Consider the following 25943-nt stretch of genomic DNA (forward strand, 5'->3'; position numbering starts at 1 on the left):
CCACTCTGCTCTCCTCCCATCTTTATCTCCTGTCTTCATTTGGTTTTCCTCAGGACCAGCATGAACGGAACCACATTGCAGGGTACTGGAAACAAGTTGGACCGATTGCTGTCGGCTCCTTCTGCCTCTTCATCTTTGACATGTGTGAGAGGTGAGCAGGTGCCCAGGGGACTCTTGAGTTGAAATACCCATGGCATGTCATTGCCCGTCTCTTTGGGAGGAATATTCCAATATGGGAATGCTGATCAAGAAGGAACCTTCGGGATGAAGGCACTGAGCGTGGTCACTTCCCCACATAAGGACAGGTTTAACTAAAGAGTTCTACAAGTTTGACAGGCTCCACTTCTCTGTGATGGTTCTTAACCTAAACGCAGCCCCAGGTCCTCCAGTTGCAAAGCTAAGAATCTGTTAAAATGGAAAGTTACCTTTTGCCTTTGTATTAATCTTGTCTTGCCTTTCTTTGTAGAGGGGTACAACTCACGAATCCCTTCTACAGTATCTGGACTACAGATGTTGGAACAGAGCTGGCCGTATCCTTCCTTGATGGGTTCAGGGTTTTATTGCTTCCCAAAGCTGCCTGGTCCCCAAGATCATTTTCTAAGGCTTAGCTGATGCTCTCCAAATGTGCTCAGCAAGAGCTTTGATCCTCAGACCCATGATAACGGTGCAATTAAGGCAAATAATGAAAAGAATTACTACTTGCCTTCAAGCCCGGGTGAGAGCAGGCAAAGCAAGGAAGTTGCAGCCGTCCCGCGGCAGAGGCATCAGAGCTGCTGGACTTCCCGCGGCCTGTCTAAATTGTCTATTACACACCATTCACTGCAGCCTAAAGCTTGACTCGCTTTTCCCTGGAGCCACAGAGGTTCATCTCTGGGCCCTGTGGGGAGAGCAGGTTTCTCAAGTGGTCTGTGCGTGAGACTCACCGTGGCATGCTGGTGCACCACACCGCTGCTATTGGTTTCTGAGACCGAGGGGAGATAAGGCTAAGGGGATTAGTTCCAGAGGCGTTGCTGAGGCCTCTGGTTGGTTCGCATCAACTCTCTTTGAGTCATCTTCATGAAGCAGAAGTGACAGTCTTAGCTTATCCCTTTAAGGATGCTGGATTTAAATATTTTATCTTCCTGAATAATATGTTAAGTGTTCTGGGAGGAAAAAGACTTTCCTTTTGAGCAGGGAAAAAAAGGCTTGGGCTGCCCTCTTCCGTGATGGTTCATATGCTGCCCTGGGCTGGCAAATGTGCTTTGCCTGTTGAGCTTCTATTGGTTTCTTAGCATCACAGGAACTTTTTGAGCAAACAAAATTAGCAATGTCATCATTGCCTTCAAGATGAAGGAGTTGAGCTCCACTCTTCCTCCACTACCTGCTCTCTACAGCTCACCAAGGGCAACGTGCAGAATGTTAAAGCAAGTTCCACCCCTTCTTTAATTTTTTTAAGGTTTATTTATTTATTTGAAAGGCAGAGTTACAGAAAGGCAGAGAGAGAGAGGAGAGACAGAGAGAGAGAGGAGAGACACAGAGAGAAAGAGGACTTCCAGCTGCTGGTTTACTCCCCCAATGGCCACAGTGGTCGGAGTTGAGCTGATCCAAAGCAAGGAACTTCTTCTGGGTCTCTAACATGGGTGCAGGGGCCCAAGCACTTGGGACATCGTCTACTGCTTTTCCAGGCCACAGCACACAGCTGGATCAGAAGTGGAACAGCTGGGACTTGAACCAGTGCCCACGTGGACTGCCAGCACTTCAGGTGGTAGCTTTACCAGCTACATCACACTTTTTTTTTTTTTTTGACAGGCAGAGTGGACAGTGAGAGAGAGAGACAGAGAGAAAGGTCTTCCTTTGCCGTTGGTTCACCCTCCAATGGCCGCCGCGGCCAGCGCGCTGCGGCCGGCGCACTGCGCTGATCCGATGGCAGGAGCCAGGAGCCAGGTGCTTTTCCTGGTCTCCCATGGGGTGCAGGGCCCAAGCACCCGGGCCATCCTCCACTGCACTCCCGGGCCACAGCAGAGAGCTGGCCTGGAAGAGGGGCAACCGGGACAGAATCCGGCGCCCCAACCGGGACTAGAACCAGGTGTGCCGGCGCCGCAAGGCAGAGGATTAGCCTAGTGAGCCGCGGCGCCGGCCTACATCACACTTTTGTTTTATAGATAGGATGGAGGGAAGCAAAGAAATGTTGAGTTCTGCAGCATATGGCTGTATTTCTTATTCCAGGGTACTCTTGGTTATGGAAAAAGAGAAACTATATTAAATATCTTATTCAGTGAATTACACATGTTAAGAAGTACTTGTGTTAAAATGTAAAAAAAGAAAAAAAATAGACAATTTGAGGGAGGGTTGTTGTAGCGGAAAGGGACTGGAGTCAAGTGCCTGCCCAGCCAGCTTATGCCACCCCAAAGCCTTGGTGAGTTCAGTCTCCCCATGGTTCTCGACTCCCTCAACCCCCACCTTCACCACACCTCCTTCTCCTCTCATTCAGTTTCACATGATTTCTTGTGGTAGCTGAAGAGTGCAAACAGCACTTTATTCCTAGTTTCACTGCAAGATCTTCATTGCCATGCCCAGGGTCCCTGCCAACTGCTGCTGCACCTGACCCCCTGAATCCCTTTGCCACACACAATTCCAGGCCATTTTAGTCTCATTCTAATAAAAACACATGGGCCAGCCCAGTGTTTTCCAAACCTGCTTATACTGGGTTTTCCAGCCGTGGAGAAACTGAACTCCATTGGAAAAAAAAAAAAATAAACACTATGCATCGATTTAAAAAATTTCTGTACTAAAATAAACTTATCTGGATTCCATTTCCATCAATTTTTTGAAATACTCTTGTATTAGAACTCTCCCAGGGGCTGGGTATTGTGGTGTGGTGGGTGAAGCCGCCATCTGTAGTGCTGGCATCCCATATGGGTGCTGGTTCAGGACCCGTCTGTTCCACTTCCGATCCAGCTCTCTGCTGTAAGCTGGGAAAGCAGTGGAGGATGGCCCAAGTCATTGAGCCCCTGTGCCTGCATGGGAGACCCTGAGCTTCAGATCAGCCCAACTCCAGCTGTTGTATCATTTGGGGGAGTGAACCAGCAGATGGAAGACCTCTCTCTCTCTCTCTCTCTGCCAATGCCTCTCTGTAACTCTGCCTTTCACATCAATAAATAAATAAATCTTAAAAAAAAAAACTCTTCCAGTTATTTTAATGTGGGTTTTCACCTAACCCATTGGTTACAACCAATATCCACTTTGTTAATGCTTTTCAAAAATTGATGGTGCATGCGAATCTCCTGGGGCCCTGGTTACAGAGCAGCTTCCGTCGGTCTAGGGGAGTCCTCATCTCTGCATCTCTAACAGACGAGGCAAGGTTTCTCTTACTTGGCTTAGAAAGGAAATTTGAACACTCTCCTCTGTGGTGCTGTTGCATCAGAGAACCTTGCATCTCTGGTATTAAAATGCCAGGTTTCACTATTTTAGCTCCTTGAAGATTCCCTAAATATTTGGAGGTAAAATAAATGTATCCCCAAGCAGAACTGGGCAAAGGTGCTCAAGTGCTGGCTAGCCTGTCCTTTCCTTCACTGGGCTGTCAGATGGCCTTCATCATCGTGGCTGGGATCTGCCTCTGCCTCTACTTCCTGTTTCTCTGCTTCATGGTGTTTCAGGTGTTTCGGAACATCAGTGGGAAGCAGTCCAGTCTGCCAGCCATGAGCAAAGTCCGGCGGCTACACTATGAGGTGAGCGAATCTCTTGGCTCCTTCAGGCACTGGTGCTCCAAGCTTCTAGCTTGATAGGTAAATACGCACCCTGGGGATGGAAAGATGTTACTTTCAGATACACGCTGAGAGTCTGTCGCAGGATTCCTGGGCAAAATTTGAGAATCATCTAAGTGACCTTAGAGTCTCCTGTGTTGTAAATACATTTCTGTCCTAAGGGGTGAACTTGTTCAACAGGTTCTTCAGCTTTAGGATGGAATGCAGGCGTCTACTAGATGGGCGATTGGACTGTGGCTGAATTGAGAGTTGGTTTATGGCGAGTCTTAGTCAGGGTTCCTTGGCTCAGAAACACCATTAAGACAGCTTCAGCCCACATGATCTGATTCCCAGACTCAACTAAATCTCCAGCAGGTGCTCCGATGGAGTTCAGTAATCTCTCTGTATTGGTTATGTCCCCCATTCACGAGAAACACTTAACGTCCTCGAATTTTGAATGCAGGCAATGCATTCTTGATTTTTCAAGGATCCCTTGGGTTCATGCCTAAGTGGCTGTCCTTGGAGACACGGACCTAATTCCTCTGTGAAAAGAGAAGCAGGAGCTGCCGAATGGCAGGAGTTTTCTGTGCACCAGATCCGCACACAAGAGCCCCTCGACAATAGGCATCCCTCCCTGAAACACAGGTTCCCTTCAGCCCTGCTCTCAGGAAACCGCACGCACTTTCAGAGACTTGCCTGTCTCCAGAGAGGGACTGACACATGAGAAAATGCAACCAGATCCACTTCATGTTGATTAATATGCACATTTCTTTTTGTTCACTGGAGCAGAATTTTATTACAACCGCAGAAAACTTGGATTTGGTAACTTTGAACCCTTACAGAGAAGCAGAACCAGCTTAGCAGGGAAATTAGCGGCTCCAAGACGTGTTGTGAATATAATTTCCCGGGCTTTGCTATCTCTGTTTCATGAACAATACAAACATAGGAAATGTGTGGCCCTGAGAAGTTTTTCAGCCACATTCACCTCTGTAGGCGAAATGTTATTCTGTGAAATTAATTGACTGTTATTCTTAGTGATTTGGTTTTATAGGTTTCCTTCAAATTAGCATTTCCATAGATTTGTGTACAAGATTGGTGATAACCGATAGCAATATTCAACTATTCTTTCTCCCTTTCTGAATAGGGGCTCATTTTCAGGTTCAAGTTCCTCATGCTCATCACCCTGGCCTGTGCTGCCATGACTGTCATCTTCTTCATCGTTAGTCAGGTGAGTGGACCCTGAGATGTCCAGGTGAGCATGGCCCTCTATGCTGCACAAAGAAAATTCTAAAAAGGCGCCAGTGTTGTGACACAATGGGTTAAGCCACCAGCTGCAACTCCCCCATCCCATAGGAGTGCTGGTTCAAGTCCCAGCTGTTCCACTTCTGATGCAGCTCCCTGCATTGCCTCTGGGAAAGCTGCTGAGGATGGCCTAAGTACTTGGACCCCTGCCACCCACGTGGAATAACCTGGATGGAGTTCCACACTCCTGGTTTTGACCTGGCCCAACCAAGGCTGTTATGGGCATTGGAGATGGAATCTATCTCTCTATCTCCCTCTCCCTCTCTCTACGTCTTTCTCTCTCTCTCTCTCCAACTCTGCCTTTCACAGGAATAAATAAATCTTTAACAAACAGTTCTAAAGAGCTCCAGAGGAAAGGAGTGGAGAGGATCTTATTCTGGACAACTGGTGAAGCGATGTTTGTTCAGACCCCTCCAACCTGGGACAACCTTATAGGAGGTCAAAGCTGCTAAATAGATTAAAATCCTGCAGCCAAATTAAAAAACGCACATTTCATTTGCTTAAGAATAAACTTCCAAGCTCTGTAGCATAGCACTAACAAGTATTAATTGTATTGAGTCCATCTCTGTCAGCCATTCTTTGTGATAATTATTTGGCCATTTAACCATGAAACATCATTAAATATTGCCTTGATAGAACCTTGTCTTTCCTCTGGGTATTTTCAAAACTCATAATGTTGCTAGACTTGGATTTCAATACGGATAATGATAATAATTTTAAATGTTGGTAATTGGCTTTGGAAAGTGGAAAGTACTGTTTAAATGTGAAATGTATCTGTTATTCATTTGAGCTCCACAGAAATCCACTGAACTAAGTGGGGTAGGAATTTTTTCCCCAGTGTGCTAAAATAGGAAATGTAATGCCTTTAGAGGTATTTCTCTTTTATATTAGCCTCCAGCTGGATGAGACTGTGGGTGGATTACATGATAGTTGCAAGGTTTAATTTTCTCATCTGTTAGATGGGTTTATCAATAGTACCACCCAGCAGGAAGTCGCTGTAGGGTCATAGGAAGTAGCACTTGCAAAGCGATTGGCAGAGTTCCTGGCACATTGTACGTATGTGGAACTGTGCCCTTTGGGATAGCAAGAAAGCTGCATGTCATGCCCAAGTATACACATCAAGTTAGGTACCAGGGCCCAGACCTGACTCTCTTGCCAGGATTTTCTCATCTTTATATTTGATCAAAATGGGAGATTTTATTTTATTATTTTTTAAAATGTACCTATTTTTATTGAAGGATAGAATTGCAGAGAGAGAAGAGACAGAAAGAGATCTTCCATCCCCTGATTCACTCCCCAAATGTCTGCACAGCCAGAACTGGGCTGAGCCAAAGCCAGGAGCCAGGAGCTCCACCAGGTCTCCCACATGAGTGGCAGGGGCCCAAGCACTTGGGCCATCTTCCACTGCTTTCCCAGGCACATAGGGACCTGGGTCAGAAACCAAGCAGCCTGGACTCCAGCTGGCAGCTTTAGCTCACCACACCACAATGTCAGCCCCAGAATAGACAATTTTAGCGCTGTAGGTTAGAGCCTGAGGACACAACTGACTCCATTCTTCTAGCAAGTTTCCCTTTCCTACAGATGCTCTCAAGCTTTTTTGTGTATGGGCACCTTTGGCGATCTGATAAAGGTGATGGGTCTCTTCTTAGAGCATTTTTGTTTCTTTAAATTGGATGATGTGTCACGATTTTGTTTAATTTAAGAGGCAGACAGAGGGGCCAGCATTGTGGTACAGAGGGTTAAGTACCACCAACCATGCCAGCATCTAATATGAGTGCTAGTTTGAGTCTTGGCTGCTCTACTTCCTATTCAACTCCCTGCTAATGCACCTGGGAAATCAGTGGAAGATGCCAAGTGCTTGCACCCATGCCACCCACTTGGGAGACCCAGACAGAGTTCCAGACTCCTAGCTTCGGCCTGGCCCAGCCCAGACTCTTGCTGCCATTTGAGGAGTGAACTAGATGATGAAAAATCTCCATCTCTCTACTCTCTCCCCTCTGCCCCCCCCTTCTTTCCCTGTAACTCTGCCTTTCAAAATAAATAAATAAATAAATAAATAAATAAATAAATAAAATGTGTTTTAAAACAAGAGAGTGAGGCATACAAAGAGAGAGACCCCGCCCATGGTTCACTCCTCAGATGTTTGCAGTGACCAGGACTGGGCCAGGCCAAAGCTGGGAAGCAGGAATTCAGTCCCCGTCTCCCATGTGGACTTGACCGATCGCTGCTGCCGCCTGAGCATACACTGGCAGGAAGCTGGAATGAGGAGTGGAACTCAAACTCGGGCACTCTGATGTGACTCAAGCCGTATTTTAACTGCTAGGCCAAATGCCTTCCCTGAGAATGTTTCTGAATAAGTAAAATAAAGTACTTTGAGTTTCAAAAGGAAGCATGTTTGTATTTACAACCATACATGTTTATTTTGGAGAGATGCCTACACACACACCCCTCTTACGGCTGTAATAGGAAAACATGATTTTTACTGATGAGGAAAGCACGCTAGCGCTCATAGTAATACTGTAGGGGTTTGTTTTCTACATTCATAGCTGAAGGAAACACTGTGTTAGAGACTGCTAAAAATATGGATACAGCTTTTCCTACTCTAGGTCATGGGTTCCTCGCATTGAGTCCCAGGGACCCCTGAGTTCAGAGTTACTAGAGTCCCGTTTGTTTTGTCTGCTAAGAGCTGTTAGGGTGGCTGACCGCTGAAGGCAGAGTGAATGTGGAGGAAAACAGACCAGCAAACTTCCACGTCTTCATCAGTTCTGATCGCCGCATCTGCCGTGCCCGGCAACAGGGCTGGGTTTGTGTCAGACTGTTTGTTTATGAAACCTTAGAAACTTCGCCCTCCGCTCTACAGGCAGCAAAACTCTTCAAAATTCTGAATGAGTCTTTTATTCAGCCAGCTCAAGTTCAGGCTCCCATATTCGCACAGGGGTGCCTAAGGCCATGGCGAATTCCTTCTTGTGTCCAAAATACTTTCTGGTTCCTGCAGTCCCTTAGTAATGTGTCCAGTGATGTGCCAGTTACTGCAAGGCCAGGTCTGCACGGCTGAGGGCTCATGGGTGCTTCCATGAGAAGCCGACGCTGAAGGAACACGCATTCAGGGATCAAAGGCTACTCCCAAGATAAGTCCCCAGGAAGGCTGCTTCTGCTCCCGCCACGTGCTGCTGCCCCTGGAGAAAGCTGAACACATTTTCCCACACCTGCCTCTCCCCTGCAGTCTTTGCACAGAGGGCCTTCCACCTGAAGTCAAGAGCCATTGAACCTTAAGGGGGCTGCATCTCACCAGAACTTAACCTTGTACATGTTTAATTAGTGCAGTTGTTAAAGCAAGGACAGCTGTCATCCAAGGAGCATTGTTTGTGGCTTTTCTTTGCAGAAAAAGATTAATATTGCATTGTCCTAGTATTTCCTAACATGGCTCCGGCCTGTGGCTGCTTTTTAGATCTGCTGTGACAGTCAGCCTGGAGTGGATTTCAACTCTAAGGGGGTAGCAATGAGGCCTTTTGAATTCCATTAGCTGCTCACATTCCTCCTGCTGGGTTTTTTTTTTAAGGTTTATTTATAGACATCTAAGACGTTTTCCAGCCTAACTCTCTGCGTCCCAGGTACTGTATTAATACAGTCATCAGAGGATTTATTTTTTAATGTCATTTTGGAATGTCAGAGCAATGAGCTCACCTGAAAGGAAACCTATTGGGTAACTTTTTGAAATGGATCCCAGCCTTAGGTAAAAGGAATGTATTTAAACCCCCATTATACTCTCGAGCTCGCTGGGAGAGCTTGCATTTAAGCTCCATGAAATAGAATGTGAGGGGATCGTGCCAGGATATTGAAGCGCCGAGGCCAGGAATGAAAGGCCCACGGGAAGCTGTGGAATGTGGTGACCTTGAGGCTTTGTAGCTGGGGACCGAGATGCGGTCTTTTAATGCCTGCCATTTTAATGGCCTCAGTCATAGCAACCGAGAGATGGCACATCACACTGTGGGATTTCAACCCCTTCCTCCTGGTAAAGAAAGAGGTGTTCCGTGGGGAGGTGGCCACAGTGGGAAACAGAAGGGCAGTGCAGGGGGGAAGGTCACTGGGGGTTGCAAAGGGGACCCCCAAGTGCCTGACCACTCAGGTCAAGCCACATGCTGCAAACTCCCAAAGCCCCGTCCAGGCTGTGCGTGTGTGTGTGTGTGTGTGTGTGTGTGTGTGTGATTGACCAAGGAGGGTTTCCAGTAAGTAAGCCGTGTCTGGGGCTTGGAAATCTTGTTGTGAAGTGGAATGCTGGTTGTCAGGACTACTGGGTGTGAAGGGGTTTGACCTTCAGTTGGCCCCAGGGGTGAAATTGGGTGGTTTCACACAAAAGTAAATTGTTGAAATGTGAAATCAAGAAAAACAAGGACTTTTGGAACCAAGACGGCCAGCAGAAGAGGAGATGATTGGCTGGGGAAACAATAGCTGGTTAAAGCTACCTGGTTTTCTCTCTGACAGTTAGGAGGGAGAGACCGTCCCCTGCACATTGGTGTCGGGAAGAGTTGGCGCGGCTCAGGCCTGATCTGTGGAGGCTGCTCACTGTGGTTTGTAGCCGGGGGAATGCGCTCCAAGCTCAGGGTGTTTCAGGCATGAATAATTGAGAGAGGAGTGGGGAGAATACAACCAGTTCTCCAAACAGTGGAGTTAAGTGATCTACACAGCTCCTTTATGCAGCTCAACTCTGCCCACAGCAGGAAATAATACATTTGCAGATTATAAATTCAGTACGTAGGTAATTCTGCAACTGCATTCTAAACAGCCTGCCGGTGGCCCAGAGCAAACAGGAGATGGGAGCATGGATCTGCTATTTTCTCAGCCAGGCTCAGCTCCTGTGTACCCCTCTCGTATGACCATCTTCCAGTGCATCTGCTGCAAGATTATATTTTGTATTTATATCTGGTTTATTATTTACGCTATGTTACTATGTCTAGGATCTGTACTGCATATATATTACTGTCTAGCTTTAAATGCACAAACCTGTGTGTTCATGCTACATAAATAATGTGTATAATGGACAATGAGGTGAATTTCCAAAGTAAATGTAATGTCACACATTAGTTGCCTTATGCTACCTTCAGAGACCCATCCTGGTTAAGACAATATCCTACCTACCCTGTGTCACACAACATTAAGACGACCTTCTTCTTGAGTTATGACCTTCTGGCTGAGCAATCTGGGGCAAGATTCTACATCTCTCTGTGCTTCCGTTTACTCACGTGTTGCATGGATGTATTACCTACTCATCCACCTCACAGAGCTGTTCATAAGACTAAATCATATCTTCCATGTAAATGCCTAGTACGGTGCCTGGCACATCATTAGCATTAATTGAATGCTAGCTGGTGATCCATGGTATTAATAACCAAAGAGTTTTAGCTTTGCCAATATCTACTTTAGATATTTATTTTAAGTGATAGAAAAGGGATGCGATAGAGAGCAATGTTTAAATGAAATAACAGTTGTCACCATTAACATCTCCTCTCACTTTTTGGTACAATTATTATTGTTCACTATAGATTGCAGTATATTCTTTTTAGAAAAAATTTGTTTTCTTGAAGGACAGAGTTACACACAGAGAAAAGGGGACAGAGAGAGAGAGACACAGAGAGAGATGAGAGAGATCTTCCATCTGCCGGTTCACTCCCAAATGGCCGCAACAGCTGCTTCAAATCCAGGAGCCAGGAGCTTCATCTGGGTCTCCCACATGGGTGCAGGGGCCTAAGCCCTTGAGCCGTCTTCCCCTGCTTTCCCAGATGCATTAACAGGGAGATTGATTAGAAGTGGAGCAGTTGGGACTCGAACCAGTGCCCACATGGGATGGCAGCACTGCAAGGGGCAGCTTTACCCACAATGCCACAGCACCAGCCTCCTACTAAATACTTTCTCTTTACTTTTTTTAGTCATGTGATTAAGAGTGGTTGTTTGTACCCCTGCTTTCTCCCTCTGTGTATTTCTTTTAAAAAATTATTTATTTATTTGAAAGTCAGAGTTACACAGAGAGAGGAGAAGCAGAGACAGAGAGAGGTCTTCCATCCAATGGTTCACTCCCCAGTTGTCCGCAACGGCTGGAGCTGCGCTGATCCAAAGCCAGGAGCCAAGAACTTCCTCCAGGTCTCCCACGTGGGTGCAAGGGCCCAAGGAATTTGGCTATCTTCTACTGCTATCCCAGACCATAGCAGAAAGCTGGATTAGAAGTGGAGCAGCCAGGTCTCAAACCGGTGCCCATATGGGAGGCCAGCACTTCAGGCCAGGGTGTTAACCCACTGCACCACAGCCCCGGCCCCTCTCTCTGTGTATTTCTACTGCATCCCTGCACATCTTCACGATCTTACCCTATTTGTTTGGCAAACATCTGTGGAGTACCATTGTGTACCAGGTTGGTGTTTCCTTAGATGGGTTGGTCATACCAATCCTAGCAAGAATCAGTTTTGCCAAAATTGTCAGTACTGAGTATTCCCACTTACATCCCAGGAAGTTAAGTCAGAGAGGGGAGAAATGCCTTATGCTATCTCATCCATAGCCCCCCCAGCCTCGCTTCCCTCCTAAACACATGTAGAAGGGTTCTGTGTGTTGTGAGAGCAGGTATGTTTATTGCTAGGGCCTATCTTAAAGATTCCTTTCTCATTCTGTTTGAAATGCACTGAAGTTCACTATCAGGTGTTCTAAGTACTACAACTTTTATAAAGTTAGGATAGTCCATACTTAAAAGTAAGAAGAGTGACATTTGGAGATGTTTCTAAGACGCCCTAAGTCGCTGGGATACTGATGCGTTGTCCTAAAATCAGTAATGATGTTGAAATCCTTCTTTGCCAAAACAAACAAACAAAGTAAAACAGAGTGAAAAACAAGAAAAACACTCACTCCTGGGCACTTCCTATAAAGTGAATTATTTTCTAAAATAAATAAGAGTTCATGGTGGTGGTTTGTTCATGAGTCACAAAAATGAACAATTATGTATCACCAGGGCCAAGTGAAAATTGCTAAGTCTAAAATTGGTGAGTCTGGTTCACTGACACTCCAGGTGTTTGAAAAGGAAACGCCTGTAACTGACACCTTCATTAGGCCCCAGGCCTCAGTGGATCCTGGGTTATACAGCGGTTCCGGGTGAGGACAGGCCCATGGTGTCATAACAGGAGGTACCATCTACCTGCTGGTTCTCACCATTAACCTTTAGTTCCAGCCTGCCACCTTACAGTTCAGAAGTGGCTCCTAGGGATGGGTTATGTAACCCAGCCTCATTATGTTGTCACAGGAACATTTATCCAACCCTTTCCTTTATTCCCCTTTGAAATGTCCTGTGGCAAGCAGAGGTGGTAACAATCACTCCATTGATCCCAGAGCTGGTACCAGTTTTTAGTCATTCAGCTCAGCAGGTCTACTGGCAGTTCCTGGGGTAACCCACACGCAGTTCTTGGCCCTGCCCACAAAGACGCAGTCCCTGACACAGACCAAAGCAGCAGCAGAGTGAGTGAGGCAGAGGTCCGTCCTTACCTTCATGAGGGACTTGCCTGGAGAGACGTCTCGTGAACACCCAGGACCGATTACTGAGCGCGCTGTGTGCCAGGCACTTTCTAGAAATATTTGTACTTAGTTCTCCCCCATAACCCTGCAAGATCCTATTTTCCACTGCAGCAAACAAGTTTGTCTTAATTAGACCGAGTGGCACAGCCTGTAGGAGATGAAGACACAGCAGCAGAGAAAACCAAACAGGGCAGAGCCTGGGGGGAGGTCAGATCAGCTGGGAAGACGGAGGCGAGAGGAGGACTCCTAATCATGGATCACTGTGGAGCTCCAGCATCCGATCTCTTTCATTTAGGGACCACTATCTACTGCTGGCTTTAGGAAGAGACACCCCCAGGGGATACTCACATGTAGCCGAGATAAACAGCACAGACTTCGCCCTCGGCACGCCCACTTGCTCTCTTTAGTTTATGCTGCTGTGATTCAGTGTCACGGGGTCCCCCTCTTCTCCTGTACGTGGAAAAGGGCCTGCTTTCTGCGTTGGTTGGCTGTTCTTACGTTGGTTTTAGGTTTCTCCTCTGCTCCGACTGAATGCCACTGTCCTTTCTCCCCAGGTGACGGAAGGGCACTGGAAGTGGGGCGGCGTGACGGTCCAAGTGAACAGTGCCTTTTTCACCGGCATCTACGGGATGTGGAACCTGTACGTCTTTGCCTTGATGTTCCTGTATGCACCTTCCCATAAGAACTACGGGGACGACCAGTCCAATGGTGAGTTCCAGTCCTGTTAGCACAACGTACTGCAAGGGAAGTAAGCTCTGTGTCCACAGGATTCGTGGCTTTCCCTCTCAGCACCCAGTCACACTGGAGCTGTGAGACAGGCAGGTGGCACGTGTCAGGTCTCTCCCGGAGTCCCTCCATGGTAGCCTCTAGAATACATTGAGAAGATTACCTTCTAGTCTAAACTGTGTCTGCTTTTAGTACAAAAGTCAAATCTGCTTTCCTCGGTTTTTGGAGCACAGTCGATTCCTGGAAAGCAAGCCCACGTCTCTTCTTCCACTTTGAGACATGTGGCCCTAAGGTTTCAGATGGAGGGAGACTGGGCCCTGAGAGCTGAGGATGGGCTGGGTGTCATCTCTCTCCTGCTCCTGTATCTCCTCGGGTGCTTTTCCAGACATCGAACCAAAAGCTATTCCCCCGTCCCCCGAACCATGCTGTCCTACAGTGCTGGCTCTGCTCTCTTCCTGTGCCAAGCCCACAGAGCCCTGAGACCTGGATGCTTAGCGAGTGTAATCAGGCAGTCATTCTACAGATGAGGAAACCGAGGTGCAGAGAAGGCAAGAGCTTGCCTGGGGTTTCTCCGCCAGCCGTGGGGGAGGGGAGTGGTCCTGCAGCCTGGGCCGGTGTTGCTAACGTGCGCCCTCTTCAGGGTAAACAGGTCTACCATCTCCTCCAGCCTCCCGCCTCCCTCTTTTTCACGTTCACTCTACCTTCTCCATGTCCTTGCAGTCCTGCAAAGCTGAGATGCACTTTCTCAGGTTAGGGTCGGTGCCCTTTACTCAAGGCGGAAACCAGGAGCAGCCTATCACACTGTGTTACCTATCACGCATGCTCAGCATGTGTGTCCAATGAGTGCACACCCTGCCTTCACCTGGGTCTGAGGAGAGCCTGCCCATCTCCTGGGCCCACCTGCCCCTACCCTTCATCATATTCCTGATCACCCCACTTAGAATCTAACAAGCCACAAAGCCAATGGACTGTTCCCCGAATCCTTTGCTAGGGGGATTTGGAACTGTTTGTGGTTGAGATTGTTATTGTGTCTGGGACCTGCCACGGGCATTTAGTAGTCAAATAACTTTGAGTTATATTGATAAACATTAATGAGATTTTACCATATGGCATCTGGATGCTGTTATTGTATTGATTTGGACTAAGGTGGCAGAAACAGCATTTCCCTAAATTATTAAATAATTTGGCCCTGGCACCCTGTTCTCAGATGGGGTGTCTTTTGGAATGAGCATCTTAAGGAACAGGCCTGAGGAATGATTCCACTTGCACTTGACACACCCCAGGGGGATGTGGTAAATGAGTTCTCTTGCACCTCCACTCTCCTCCTAGAATAGCTACTCTGAATGAATTCACACCTTAGAAATAGGGGTTCTAGGGGAGACCTCATCTTTCTCAGATGGGCCAGTGATCTTGAGAAGGGGAAAAAAGGGGAGATAATGACTTAAGATATGGAGACAGAAAGGAGTAGAGGAGGATGGCATCTATGCTCAGGGTCAAGGGTAGTGGAGTGATCTCAGCCACTCTGTCGTGTTGTACTTGCCACTTCCATCCAAGGGCATCCTGGGCCTGCAGCTCCTCTTCTGCCCTACTCTTTGACCTCATTGGAGTTAAGACTTCTCTGTATCAGGTCCATTTCTGGCCATAGTTTCTGGTTAAGAATTAGGACCCCTTGGCCAACCCTTGGTTTTCCTGACTGCTTTTCTAGAAGGCAAGCTAAGCAGGCACTCAAATGGTTTTACGATAGCCATGGAGAGTAGGAGCATGCTGCCCCTCAATCAGCAGACCTCCACAGTACAAACAGGAAGGGATTGTGGGCTGGTAGACAGGGCTGTTGATCTCACTTATGGTCATCCTGTCGGACACTGATTGAAACAAGATGGCCCTGTTGTTGACTTAAGTAGGTGGAGTTCCTTCCTTCCTGCAAATACTACATAAAGCCATCACTGGACTTCCTGTGATGTTGAGTGCTGGTGGGTAATAGTTATTGAACTGTGTGCATTCCATAACAAACTCTCTGGGTTGTTTTTACTACATGACCATTGGCAAACTACTCAATGTACCACATCTCTCAGCTGTAAGTGTGCTCTTACAGTGCTTCAAAACTATGGCATTCTGTGGTTCGCTTTATGTTGGCAAGGAAGGAACATCAGAGCACTTTGCAGCACTTAAGTGGTACCCCAGGAGGGTGGCTCTGTCACGGGGCTTTTCAAACACTAATGACAGCATGCCCAACACCAGCAATGTCAGACAAGTGGGAGCCCAGAGCCATGGCCAACTCTGCAGAGACACGATGACCTTGATCCAGAACCCTGGGCAGATTCTGGATCCAGTCCCAGCAGGACTTCTCATGATGAAGCACACCCACCCTCCTGGGCTCAACACCTTGCAGCTGAGAAGCAGGGCCTGGTCTCTTCCCCATCAGAATTTCTTGTTGAATACTGATAGGTGATTTTACAGAAAACTGGAAAAATCGTTCTCCACTGGAAGTCAGATCCCCTGAATCCTTTGCTAAGAGGTGTTTGGAAATGTTTGTGGTTGTCTGGGATTGTCATTGTGACTGGGACGTGCCACTGCCATTTAGTGTTCAGATGCTAAGGATTCCAGATGTCCTGCAATGAGCAAAATAGTCCCTTGATATAACGAATTATCCTGGCAGGCGCCGCAGCTCACTAGGCTAATCCTCCACCTGCGGCGCTGGCACATCGGGTTCTAGTCCCGGTTGGGGCGCCAGATTCTGTCCTGGTTGCTCCTCTTCCAGGCCAGCTCTCTGCCGTGGCCAGGGAGTGCAGTGGAGGATGGCCCAAGTGCTTGGGCCCTGCACCCCATGAGAGACCAGGATAAACACCTGGCTCCTGGCTTCGGATCAGTGCGGTGCGCCGGCCATGGTGCACTGGCCGTGGCAGCTATTGGAGGGTGAACCAACGGCAAAGGAAGACCTTTCTCTCTGTCTCTCTCTCTCACTGTCCACTCTGCCTGTCCAAAAAAAAAAAAAAAAAAAAAAAAAAAAAAGGAATCATCCTCCCTGAAGTGCCAAGGGAGCCCCTACTGAGGGCATTCTTGAAGCAGAGGAGTGAGCAGCCTGTCTTGGGACCCCATGCTGATCGTCAATACAAAAGCCATAGGGTTTAGCAGTGCTGGTGATGCCATCAACCAGGACTTCCAGGCCGCCCCTCGGCCCCCGGCAGCTCCTGTGCTCTCCAGTTTGCTGCATGGTGCTGAGACCTTGCATCTTTGGAAGGAACCCTTTACCGTTGTGGTCGCTGATCATTTCCCTTCTCCACTCTGCTTTCCTTTTCATCTCTGTGTGTACCACCAGACAACACAACTCCAAACACCTGCCAAGATCTCAGAGCTCCTTTGAAAGACCTGCTTTGTAATATCGCATGGAAACCTAAAACTGAACCCCTAGGGAGTTCCTCTGTGTGTTTCAGTTCTCCGTGTCTCTGATGGTACCCATTCTCCTTCCCCAGCCTTCCCCTACTCCGTTTCCTTTCTGGTAGTGAGTTCTTATTTTTCAGTCAGCTTAGACTCTGCCCTCCCCCTTCTTATTTCTGAGATCCAGAGCCAAGAATCATTGCTGTGGAGAATGAACCCCGGGTGTGGGGTGCTTCTTGCTTTTGGGAGACGGATCCTGGTGGCCTTGGGATCAAGTCCATTGCCAGGAAGTTCACCTGCAGTTTCCAACACCAAAGGGGATTTTTATATATTTATTTTTTTACAGGCAGAGTGGACAGTGAGAGAGAGAGAGAGACAGAGAGAAAGGTCTTCCTTTTGCCGTTGGTTCACCCTCCAATGGCCGCTGCGGCCGGTGCACTGCGGCCGGCACACCGCGCTGATCCGATGGCAGGAGCCAGGTACTTATCCTGGTCTCCCATGGGGCGCAGGGCCCAAGCACTTGGGCCATCCTCCACTGCACTCCCTGGCTACAGCAGAGAGCTGGCCTGGTAGAGGGGCAACCGGGACAGAATCCGGCGCCCCGACCAGGACTAGAACCTGGTGTGCCGGCGCCGCAAGGCGGAGGATTAGCCTAGTGAGCCGCGGCGCTGGCCAAAGGGGATTTTTAAACAGCGAAAGAACTGTTGTGGAGGGTTGTTTTGTGATGCCGGGAAGTGTCAGGAAGGAGCAGGTAGGAAGAAAATGGGAGCATTAAACAAGGGCTTTTATTTCTGCCGTTTGGTCATGGAATGGACAGAGAATAAAGCAGGCAGGAGGTTCAGCAGAGGGTCCCCTTCCGAATAGCATTTCCTCTCATCTCTTCTGTTGCCTTTCATTGTGTGAAGCAGAAAGCAACGCTTTATGAATGAGGCGCTCAGCGTCTCAGTGCTCAGCACAGGGCCAGGTTGCAGGGGACACCCGGAGAAGCCACCAGCCTGGCCTGGGGAGCGGGTTTCCTCACCTCCTTCGTGAAACAGGACATGGCCGCACTTCGGAGCCAGCGTGTTTTCAGCAGCTGACAGGTGCAGCCGGAGCGTGGGGGCTCTGGTTTCTTCCTGTTTGGTTGCCCATGGCTGCAGTGGTGATACAAGCACACTCACCTTACGCATTATATACAGATAAAATTACACTTGGCCCTTGTCCTCAGGTTCTGTGTCTGCTGCTTCACTCAACCTCTGATCAAAACAAATATATTTTGGCCTAGTGCTTAAAATGCCCATTAAGATGACCATGCACCATAACAGAGGCCTGGGTTCGAGTTCTGGCTCTGCTCCCATTCCAACTTCCTGCTGATACAGTCACTGGGAGGCAGCAGATGATAGCTCAAGGAGCTGGATCCCTTCATCCGTGTGGGGGCCCTGGATTGAATTCCCAGTTCCTGGCTTCAGCCCAGCTCAGCCCTGGCTGTTACTAGCTATCTGGAGAGTAAACCAGTAGATGACAGATCTCTTGTCTCTTTCTCTGCTTCTCGAATTTAAAAAAAAAAAATCTATGTGTATTGAACACGTAGAGACTTTCTTTCTTGTCCATAAACAGTAAAGTGCTATACCCACTTATATGAAACTTAATTATATGAAACTTGCATCGTATTAGGCATTGTAAGTAATCCAGATGTGACTGCAAGTATGTGGGAGGATGCACATGGGTTTACACAAATCCTATCTTACATAAGGGACTTGAGCACCTGTGCATTTTTGTACCCAAGGAGGTTGGAGGTGGATCCTAGAAGCTATGCCCCCAAATACCCAAGAATACAACTGCATCTTTTTAATCATTTTGCGTGTGTGTGTGTGTGTGTGTGTGTGTACATGTTAATATATAGGGTTGTTTCCCCTAATCTAGCAAAGGTACTTTAGTTCTCTGTCCTTCAAAAAGAAGTTACATTTTCTCCTCTGCTCTGCGGCCTTTTCCCTCCATTGTTCCTTTTACCTGCTACCACAGCGAGTTTGCAAATCATCGTGGATGTCTTCCCAGGCAGCCAGGGCCTGCAGCAGGCTGGTGTTAGCCTTTCCCATGGAGCCAGCCCTCCATCTCCCAGGGGCGCCTCTGTCTCCCAGGGGCACAGCAGCCACACCCTCCACCCGTGAGAACCTGGGCAGACATGCGCACATGGGCTACTTAGTTGGAGCTGCTCAAAGTCAGCCATTCCTGAGAACAGCTTTGACTTCTGTGTTCTTTGCTCTGTAAGGTTCGGGTGAAGATGTTGTAGAAAGAAATGTGAGGCATGGAATTTCTGGCTGGAAGACAGAGGCAAAGGGAACAGGAGGCCCCAGTTACCACCTGCCTCTCCCTTTCTGTTCACATGCCTTGTCTGCTTCTGCATCTGCTGGAAGCCATAGTGGCCACGTGGTGCCGCGTGGGAGTCGCTCGCCACCCTGTGAGGCCAGGTCTGGAGCCACCTGAGGTCTCCGCCACTTGTTTCATAGGAAAGGCGGCTTTAGCTGTTGCCTCCGTACACATTTGGGTTGAGTCACAAGGCTTTGTGGTGTCTTTCACTGCAGTCATCCTCTGGTTGTGGGTTGGGGAATCCACCCATGTCCAACCTGGCTTCTGTGGGCTGCCTATGAGCACCAATAAGACGGCTCTTAAAAAAATAAAAGATTTATTTTATTTGAAAGGCACAGTTAGAGAAGAGAGAGAGAGAGAAGAGAAGAGAGAGAGAAAGAGAGAGAGAGAGAGAGAGGAGAGAGAGGTCTTCCATCTGCTGGTTCACTCCCCAAATAATTGCAATAACTGAAGCTGGGCCAATCAGAAGTCAGGAGCCAGGAGCTTCTTCTCAGTCTCCAACGTGGGGACAGGGGCCCAAGCACTTCAGCCATCTCCACCACTTTCCCAGGTGCATCAGCAGGGAGCTAGATTGGAAGTGGAGCAGCTGAAACTCGAACCGGTACCCATATGGGATGCAGGCACCACAAGGAGCAGCTTTACCTGCTGTGCCACAGTGCTGGCTCCTGGAATGGGGATATGGAACGGCTCTTAATCCCAGGACTGGACCCTGAGTCTAAAGGGAGTCTCCACAGCCCCTCCCCATTCTGCAGGGAAACCGGGCCCCGCTGCCAGCCTGGCGCCTCCCGCTCTGCGCTTTGTGGTCAGGTCCTTTGTGCCTCCTGCCCCTCCAGGGCTGCTCCTTACCAGTGACCTGCCCTTTCCTCCCGTGGTCCCTCCTGCCATGATAGTAGCACCTCAGAGTCTCATTCTTGGAAAGATCTTTCTGCTTCCTAAATTCGTTACGCTGGTCAGGCTGCTGAAAGAAATGCCACAGGCTGAGCAGCTTAAATGACAGAAATTTATTTTCTCACAAAGAAAATACAACTGAGGGACTGCTGCTGTGTTGCACTGGCAAAGCCACCGCCTGAAATACCAGCCTCCCCTCTAGGCACTGGTTTGAGTCTCGGCTGCTCCACTTCTGATCCACTCCCTGCTAATGCACATGGGAAAGCAATGGAAGATAGCCCAAGTGCTTGGGCCCTTGCACCTGTATGGGAAACCTATATGGGAAACCCAGAAGAAGCTGGCTTTGGATCAGCTCAGCTCCAGCTATTGCAGCCATTTGTAGAGTGAACCAACGGATAGAAGACCCTATACACACACACACACACACACACACGAAACTACATCTGAGATCAAGGTGTCACAAGCGTTGGTTTCTTCTGAGGCCTTTCCCCTGGACTTGGTTTTGACCTCCTCCTGTGTTTTCATGGGGTCTTCCTCCACCTGCATCCTAGTCTCCTTCCCTTTCAAAGGATGCCAGTCATATTGGATGGGGAACACACCAACCTCAGTTTCACTTATTCACCTCTTTGCAGAGCTTGTCTCTACACATAGTCACATTCTGACGTCCTGGGGGTTAGAATATCGAATACGAATTTTAGGTGATGGGTAAGGTACAATTCAGCGGATAACACAAAGATCTCACTCCAGGCTGTGACATTTTGTTGCGTCCCCCTCCTTTTCAGAGGTGCCACCTAGCAGTAGGAGTCTGCGGGTACTTGGGAGGTAGATGGCAAATGTCTTAATCCACGCTGGCCATAAACCAGCCCTCTGCGGTTGAAAGGCATGGAGAGATGATGAGACCAGGGTTCCAGAATCCTGTTCCACCAAAGCCATTTCCCCCATCCCGGGATGTAGCTCTTCTCTATCTGAGGGTTTGGGCCTAAACTCCAGCAGAGAGCAGCAGTGCTGGCGCGCTCAGCTAGAACTAGCCACGTAGAGCAGGGAGGAGCTGGACTTGCCTCCATCAAGCAAATCTTGGTGGGTGTTTAATGAGCACTTCCTGTATACCACATACTATACTGGGTACTTACTTTCTTTTAAAAAACAAGACAAAGAAGAGGATGTGAAGAGGAAGAGGTGGAAGAAGAGGAAGGGAATGAGGAAGGAACTGAGAAAACATACTCCCCACTGTTTTATTTAACAAAGCAGTCACATTATTAACCCCTGAAGCTGTGGGGCAGGTGCCTTCCCAGGGAGCACAGCTCTCCGCATAGGGGTGATTCAGCTTCACAGATACGCAGCCTCCTTATTTCTCTTAGTTGTCTGTGAACCAGGAACTTCATTGCAAAGATCCTTATCATTTGATCTTAGCTTTGAAGGTAATTGGGAGGTTGGAGGTAGGTGTAGGCCTAGGGAAAATGCCACAAAAAAGGATAGAGTAACTTGTGTTGTGGAAAGAACACAAGTTTTGGAGATGGAAGCAGATTGGCTTGGAATCCTGGCTCTAGTGCGTGCTGCGTTTGACCCTGAGGAACTCATATGAACTCACGGTGTGGGTGGAGCTGTCTGCCTTCCCACCTGGGTAACGCGGCGTTCGTTTGCCTTAGTGGCCGTGGGGACAAAATGAAGGCTCCCTTGACTGATATTAGCAGACTTCTGTTCTTCCCCAGAACCTACAAACCAACCCCAGTGGTTTTCCTTCTTTTTTACTAAAGTGGCCCCAGACACACGATCAGCTGTCGCTGAAGTGCTATCTGTCTGAAGGAGCCGTGTAGACCTCAGTAGCGTCCTGGGATGTCAGATACGAGTGGCAGCTCCGTGCCTGGGGATGTGACACCACAGATAACCATCCACTGCCACCGTCCTTTGAGGTCCCCTCGGTGCCAGAGATGGTTCTCATTTCACAAAGATTAGCAAGAAACAGCCTTCATCTGGATGTTAATTGGCTGGGATTGATATCATACTGGGGAGAGAGATTGACTGCAAGCTGAAAAATTCCTTTTCTTTTTCTTATTCTCTTTTCTGTTTTCCCCTGGTAAGAAGCAGATCACATTTTTGGAAGGGTGTGTGTGTGTGTGTGTGTGTGTGTGTGTATTGCCTTAGATGGAGATTTTTAGCTTGTTTGTGCACTGAGTGGTGGGAGCCAAGAGAAGAGACTGGCAGATGGAGCAAGACCTTGGCACATGTAGGAGTCAATGTGATTCATAGACAAATGGAGGGATCCCCACTCCTGCTGTGTGGTTTCCCACTCCTGCCAAGGGATTCACACAGCCATTCCCTAAAGAGAAAAAGGTGATCTTCAAGGAACAGTGCAATCACACAAGAATCACAAATTTTGCTACCCAGAATCCATTGCTCCAGCTCCTCATACAGCACAGTAGAGGAAAGAGCTCTGTGTCTACGTACTTCCAAGGAAATGCAGGGCACGCGAAGCCTCCCAACTGTGCATATGGCAAATACTCATAAATAACAGCTCTCCCGACCCACACTGCTTGTGGGAGCATCCAAAAGCAAAACCTATATGCCACATGATCATCCACACGTTCGCGAGTAAATGTAACCACCACACTGAATGTGGACATCTCATCCCACTGCAGTGCCTCTTTGAGGAGGAAATTTTTTGGAAGAGGCAGTGGATCCCACAGGTGGAGCGCCTGGGGCCTCACGACTCTGGTTTGAATGCCGCACCACTGTTGACAAACCTGGGAGTTGGGTGGGTTGTTTAGCTTCTCTGTGCATGCCTCCGCCTCGCTGACAGAGGGGAATGATGACAGCAGTGCTTGTCAAAGGAGTGACAATCAGATGCATTAACATTTTGTGCAGTGTGTAGCAGGGTCTCGGCATGCGATCAGCACTGTAATACACGTATTTGTTGACAGAGATGCCGGAGCAGCTTCGGCTGTTTGTCCGAGTGACCTGCCTGGTGGTGCACGCTGCCCAGGAACTGCTTGTTGGAGTCCCGTTTTGCGGCAAATTAGCATCTTCATTTCTAGACCCGAGTAGAACTCCTTCTTAGTGTCATCAGAGGAGAGCCTCCTTAGGCAAACATAAAGCTGGGTGTCCGGGACCCTCTGCAATTCTGATGACTCCAGCCAGGCAGATCCTGAAACCACTTTGAGGTTTGGGCGGCTCACTCAGAGACGCACATTTTGGAAATGCACATCCCAAACTGGCCTTCTTTGACAAGAAGTGTGGGTCTTGTACCTCCGCTGCTTGCCGGAGGCTGGTCTGAAACGCGAAGCTAGTGACTGAGAGAATGGGCTCATCATATAAGCAGGGGCCCGCTGTGGCCCCGGGCAGTCCCTAGAGACTCTTTCCAACCTTTCTTTCCACCTGTGGTCCAGCTGGAGGTGAATCAACTGGGATGTGCTTGAGGCTGGGTGGATGCCTCTTCAGTGCCTTCTCCGTCCAAATCCTGTGGATTAGACCCTGCCCAAACAGCCCCGAGAGCCCTTAGCAATCCTCTGAGGCCGCTCGTGACCCTGCTTCTGGGACTAGGGAGTCTCTTGGGCAGAGAGCTACAGCCTCGCTTCAAGAATAGGGCAGGTCTGGCTGTGCAGGCCCTGAGAAGCGGGCTCACGTCCAGAAGCCAACACTGTGTGGCACCACCATGAAGGGCGCCAGCCAAGCATCCTGCAGAGCCAGTGTGTGGAGTAACCCCCAGGGGTCCAAGCCCATCAGACTCGTTCTTAACCCTCAGGGTAGGGCCAAGACCGCTTCTGTGCTGTGGTGTGGATGCTCCATTTAAAATAGCACTTACTTATTTCATTCTGTGCTCTAAACGTGGAAAGATTTCCATCCAGGAATATCTGAGACCTGAGAATGATCATAGATGCAACTTAGCTTTTTATTTAGCAGCACTGCTGTCCCCTCATATGCACATGTGGGTGAGCCCACACACACACACACACACACACACACACAACTGGGCAGGACTGGCTCAGATGGTTCCCACTTCCCCTTTATCAGTCATGTGTTCTCTTACGGTCTTGTGGCACGCAGCAGACCCGAAGGGTTCAACATACAGGAATGTACCTTTTCTCTGACCATTAACAAGAGGCCACCTTGTTCCACTGAGCAGAATGCCCCTGGCCCACCAGCCAGGAGTTCAGGTACCGGCGTGGACAGGTGCTGAGTGGCAGAGAGCATGCAGGGCACACCTCCAGCGCTTGTCTCCTGGAGCGTGAGAAAAGCCCCTTGTCCTCAGCGTCTTAGGGCTAGCACCCAGCCTGGGTAGCACTTGGCTGTCTTCACACAGTGTGGTTACTCTGCAGGTCATTCGTCCAACACCCCCTCCTCGGCTGTCTTACGGGCCTGCACCTCCTACCAAGGCAGTGGCCTTTCTAACTTCCCATCTATAAAGCTGCCATAACCATAGCCATAGTACCCACCTCATTGTCCTCCCTCCCTGAGCATACTAACACCGAGAAATCCTGTTGCAGGTGACCTGGGCGTCCACAGCGGGGAGGAGCTCCAGCTCACCACCACCATCACTCACGTGCACGGCCCCACCGAGATCTACAAGCTGACCCGCAAGGAGGCTCAGGAGTAGGCTGGGACTGCCTCGCTGCGCCCCAGCCCCGCTCCCTAGAGCAGAGGGCGCGGCGGGAAGAGCTCCGTGCACAAACAGCGCCCGGCCTCCTCGCTGTGGGTTTGCGGACCAGCAGCGGCGTGGACTTCGGTCAGTCTAGCTTCTGACCGTAGCTTTCGGAGGAAGATTCCCGCAGCCACGAATGCATTGTGTATGATCCCAGAAACTCTGGAATGACACCTTCTCTGTGCTCGTTGTTAACTAGTGACATAGTAACATCTGTAGCAGGTGCTTAGCAAACCTCATTTGTTGGGGGGTGTACTCCTTGGGGAAATGGTTTGGGCCCATGGGTCTATATCAGGTGGAATATTTGGCTTTTTTCTCTTGTAGATGCTAGGATAGATTTTTAACATCCTTTGAAGTCCAAAGTGGGCTGGTGTCTCTAACTCCGAGTCCACGACCACTTCTTTTTTCTATTTATATCACCTAGTAGCCCATGGAGTTAATATTTAAGTTGTCAATAGATACGTGTCCCTATTTTTTAAGGCATAGTATAGAATAACTGAATTTCATGAAAAGGTCAGTTCCACAGGGGCATATTCTGCTTTGAAACCAAATCTGTGTATCCAATACTAACCAGTCTGCTGAATGTGGGTTTTAAAAAAAAATGTTTGCTAAACTACTCAAGTAGTTATTAAATGGCCTTTGGGCCCGAAAAGCTTTTTTTAACCTCTTGCTTCACATGTGTTTTCTTTTGATAAGATGCTTCAAACAGCCTCCCAAGGTGTAGATCCAATCATTTAAATAAACGTGTTTGTGCCCCCCACACACGTATGCACACTCTTCTCCATGCTGACTGTCAGGCTGGGAAAATAGTTTTATGAAAAACTTAAAATATTTTGCCATGAAATCGAAGTGTTCGAGGGCAGTATCTATTTCTGAAATAAGGTAACGTGTTCTGCGCTGGGTAGTTAACCTCCCTCTGCTAGCGAGGAAAGTTCTGGTGTGTGGCAACGAGGGTAGAAGCAGGTAGTGGACTTTTTTTTTTTTTTTTTAATTTGACAGGCAGAGTTAAACAGTGAGAGGGAGAGACAGAGAGAAAGGTCTTCCTTCCATTGGTTCACCTCCAAATGGCCGCTACAGCCGGCGCTGCGCTGATCCGAAGCCAGGAGCCAGGTGCTTCTCCTGGTCTCCCATACGGGTGCAGGACCCAAGCACTTGGGCCATCCTCCACTGCCCTCCGAGGCCACAGCAGAGAGCTGGATTGGAAGAGGAGCAACCGGGACTAGAACCCAGCACCCATATGGGGTGCCGGTGCCGCAGGTGGAGGATTAGCCAAGTGAGCCACAGTGCCGGCCCGGTAGTGGACTTTTGAAGCAGATCATGCCCTACCTTTTGCCCACTCCCTGAAATAGCTTTTTTCATTGCATTTTGATGCTGTCATGGGAGAAACAACGTGCTGTAGCAGA

The 25943-nt window shown here is 48.7% G+C and overlaps 1 protein-coding gene across 1 annotated transcript in view; it reads left to right on the forward strand.

Moving 5' to 3' along the window:
* WLS (Wnt ligand secretion mediator) overlaps window positions 1–25203 on the forward strand; it is a 115141-nt gene extending 89938 nt beyond the window's left edge. The window contains exons 7-12 of the mRNA XM_002715930.5: window positions 54–151; window positions 467–530; window positions 3564–3707; window positions 4867–4950; window positions 13124–13277; window positions 24386–25203. Coding sequence (XP_002715976.1) covers window positions 54–151; window positions 467–530; window positions 3564–3707; window positions 4867–4950; window positions 13124–13277; window positions 24386–24495 — 654 coding nt within the window. The 3' untranslated portion in view covers window positions 24496–25203. The remainder of the gene's footprint in view (window positions 1–53; window positions 152–466; window positions 531–3563; window positions 3708–4866; window positions 4951–13123; window positions 13278–24385) is intronic.
* The last annotated feature ends 740 nt before the right edge of the window (window positions 25204–25943 follow it).

The sequence above is a fragment of the Oryctolagus cuniculus genome, chromosome 7 (genome assembly GCF_964237555.1).
Source record: "Oryctolagus cuniculus chromosome 7, mOryCun1.1, whole genome shotgun sequence".
Classification (NCBI taxonomy): domain Eukaryota; kingdom Metazoa; phylum Chordata; class Mammalia; order Lagomorpha; family Leporidae; genus Oryctolagus; species Oryctolagus cuniculus.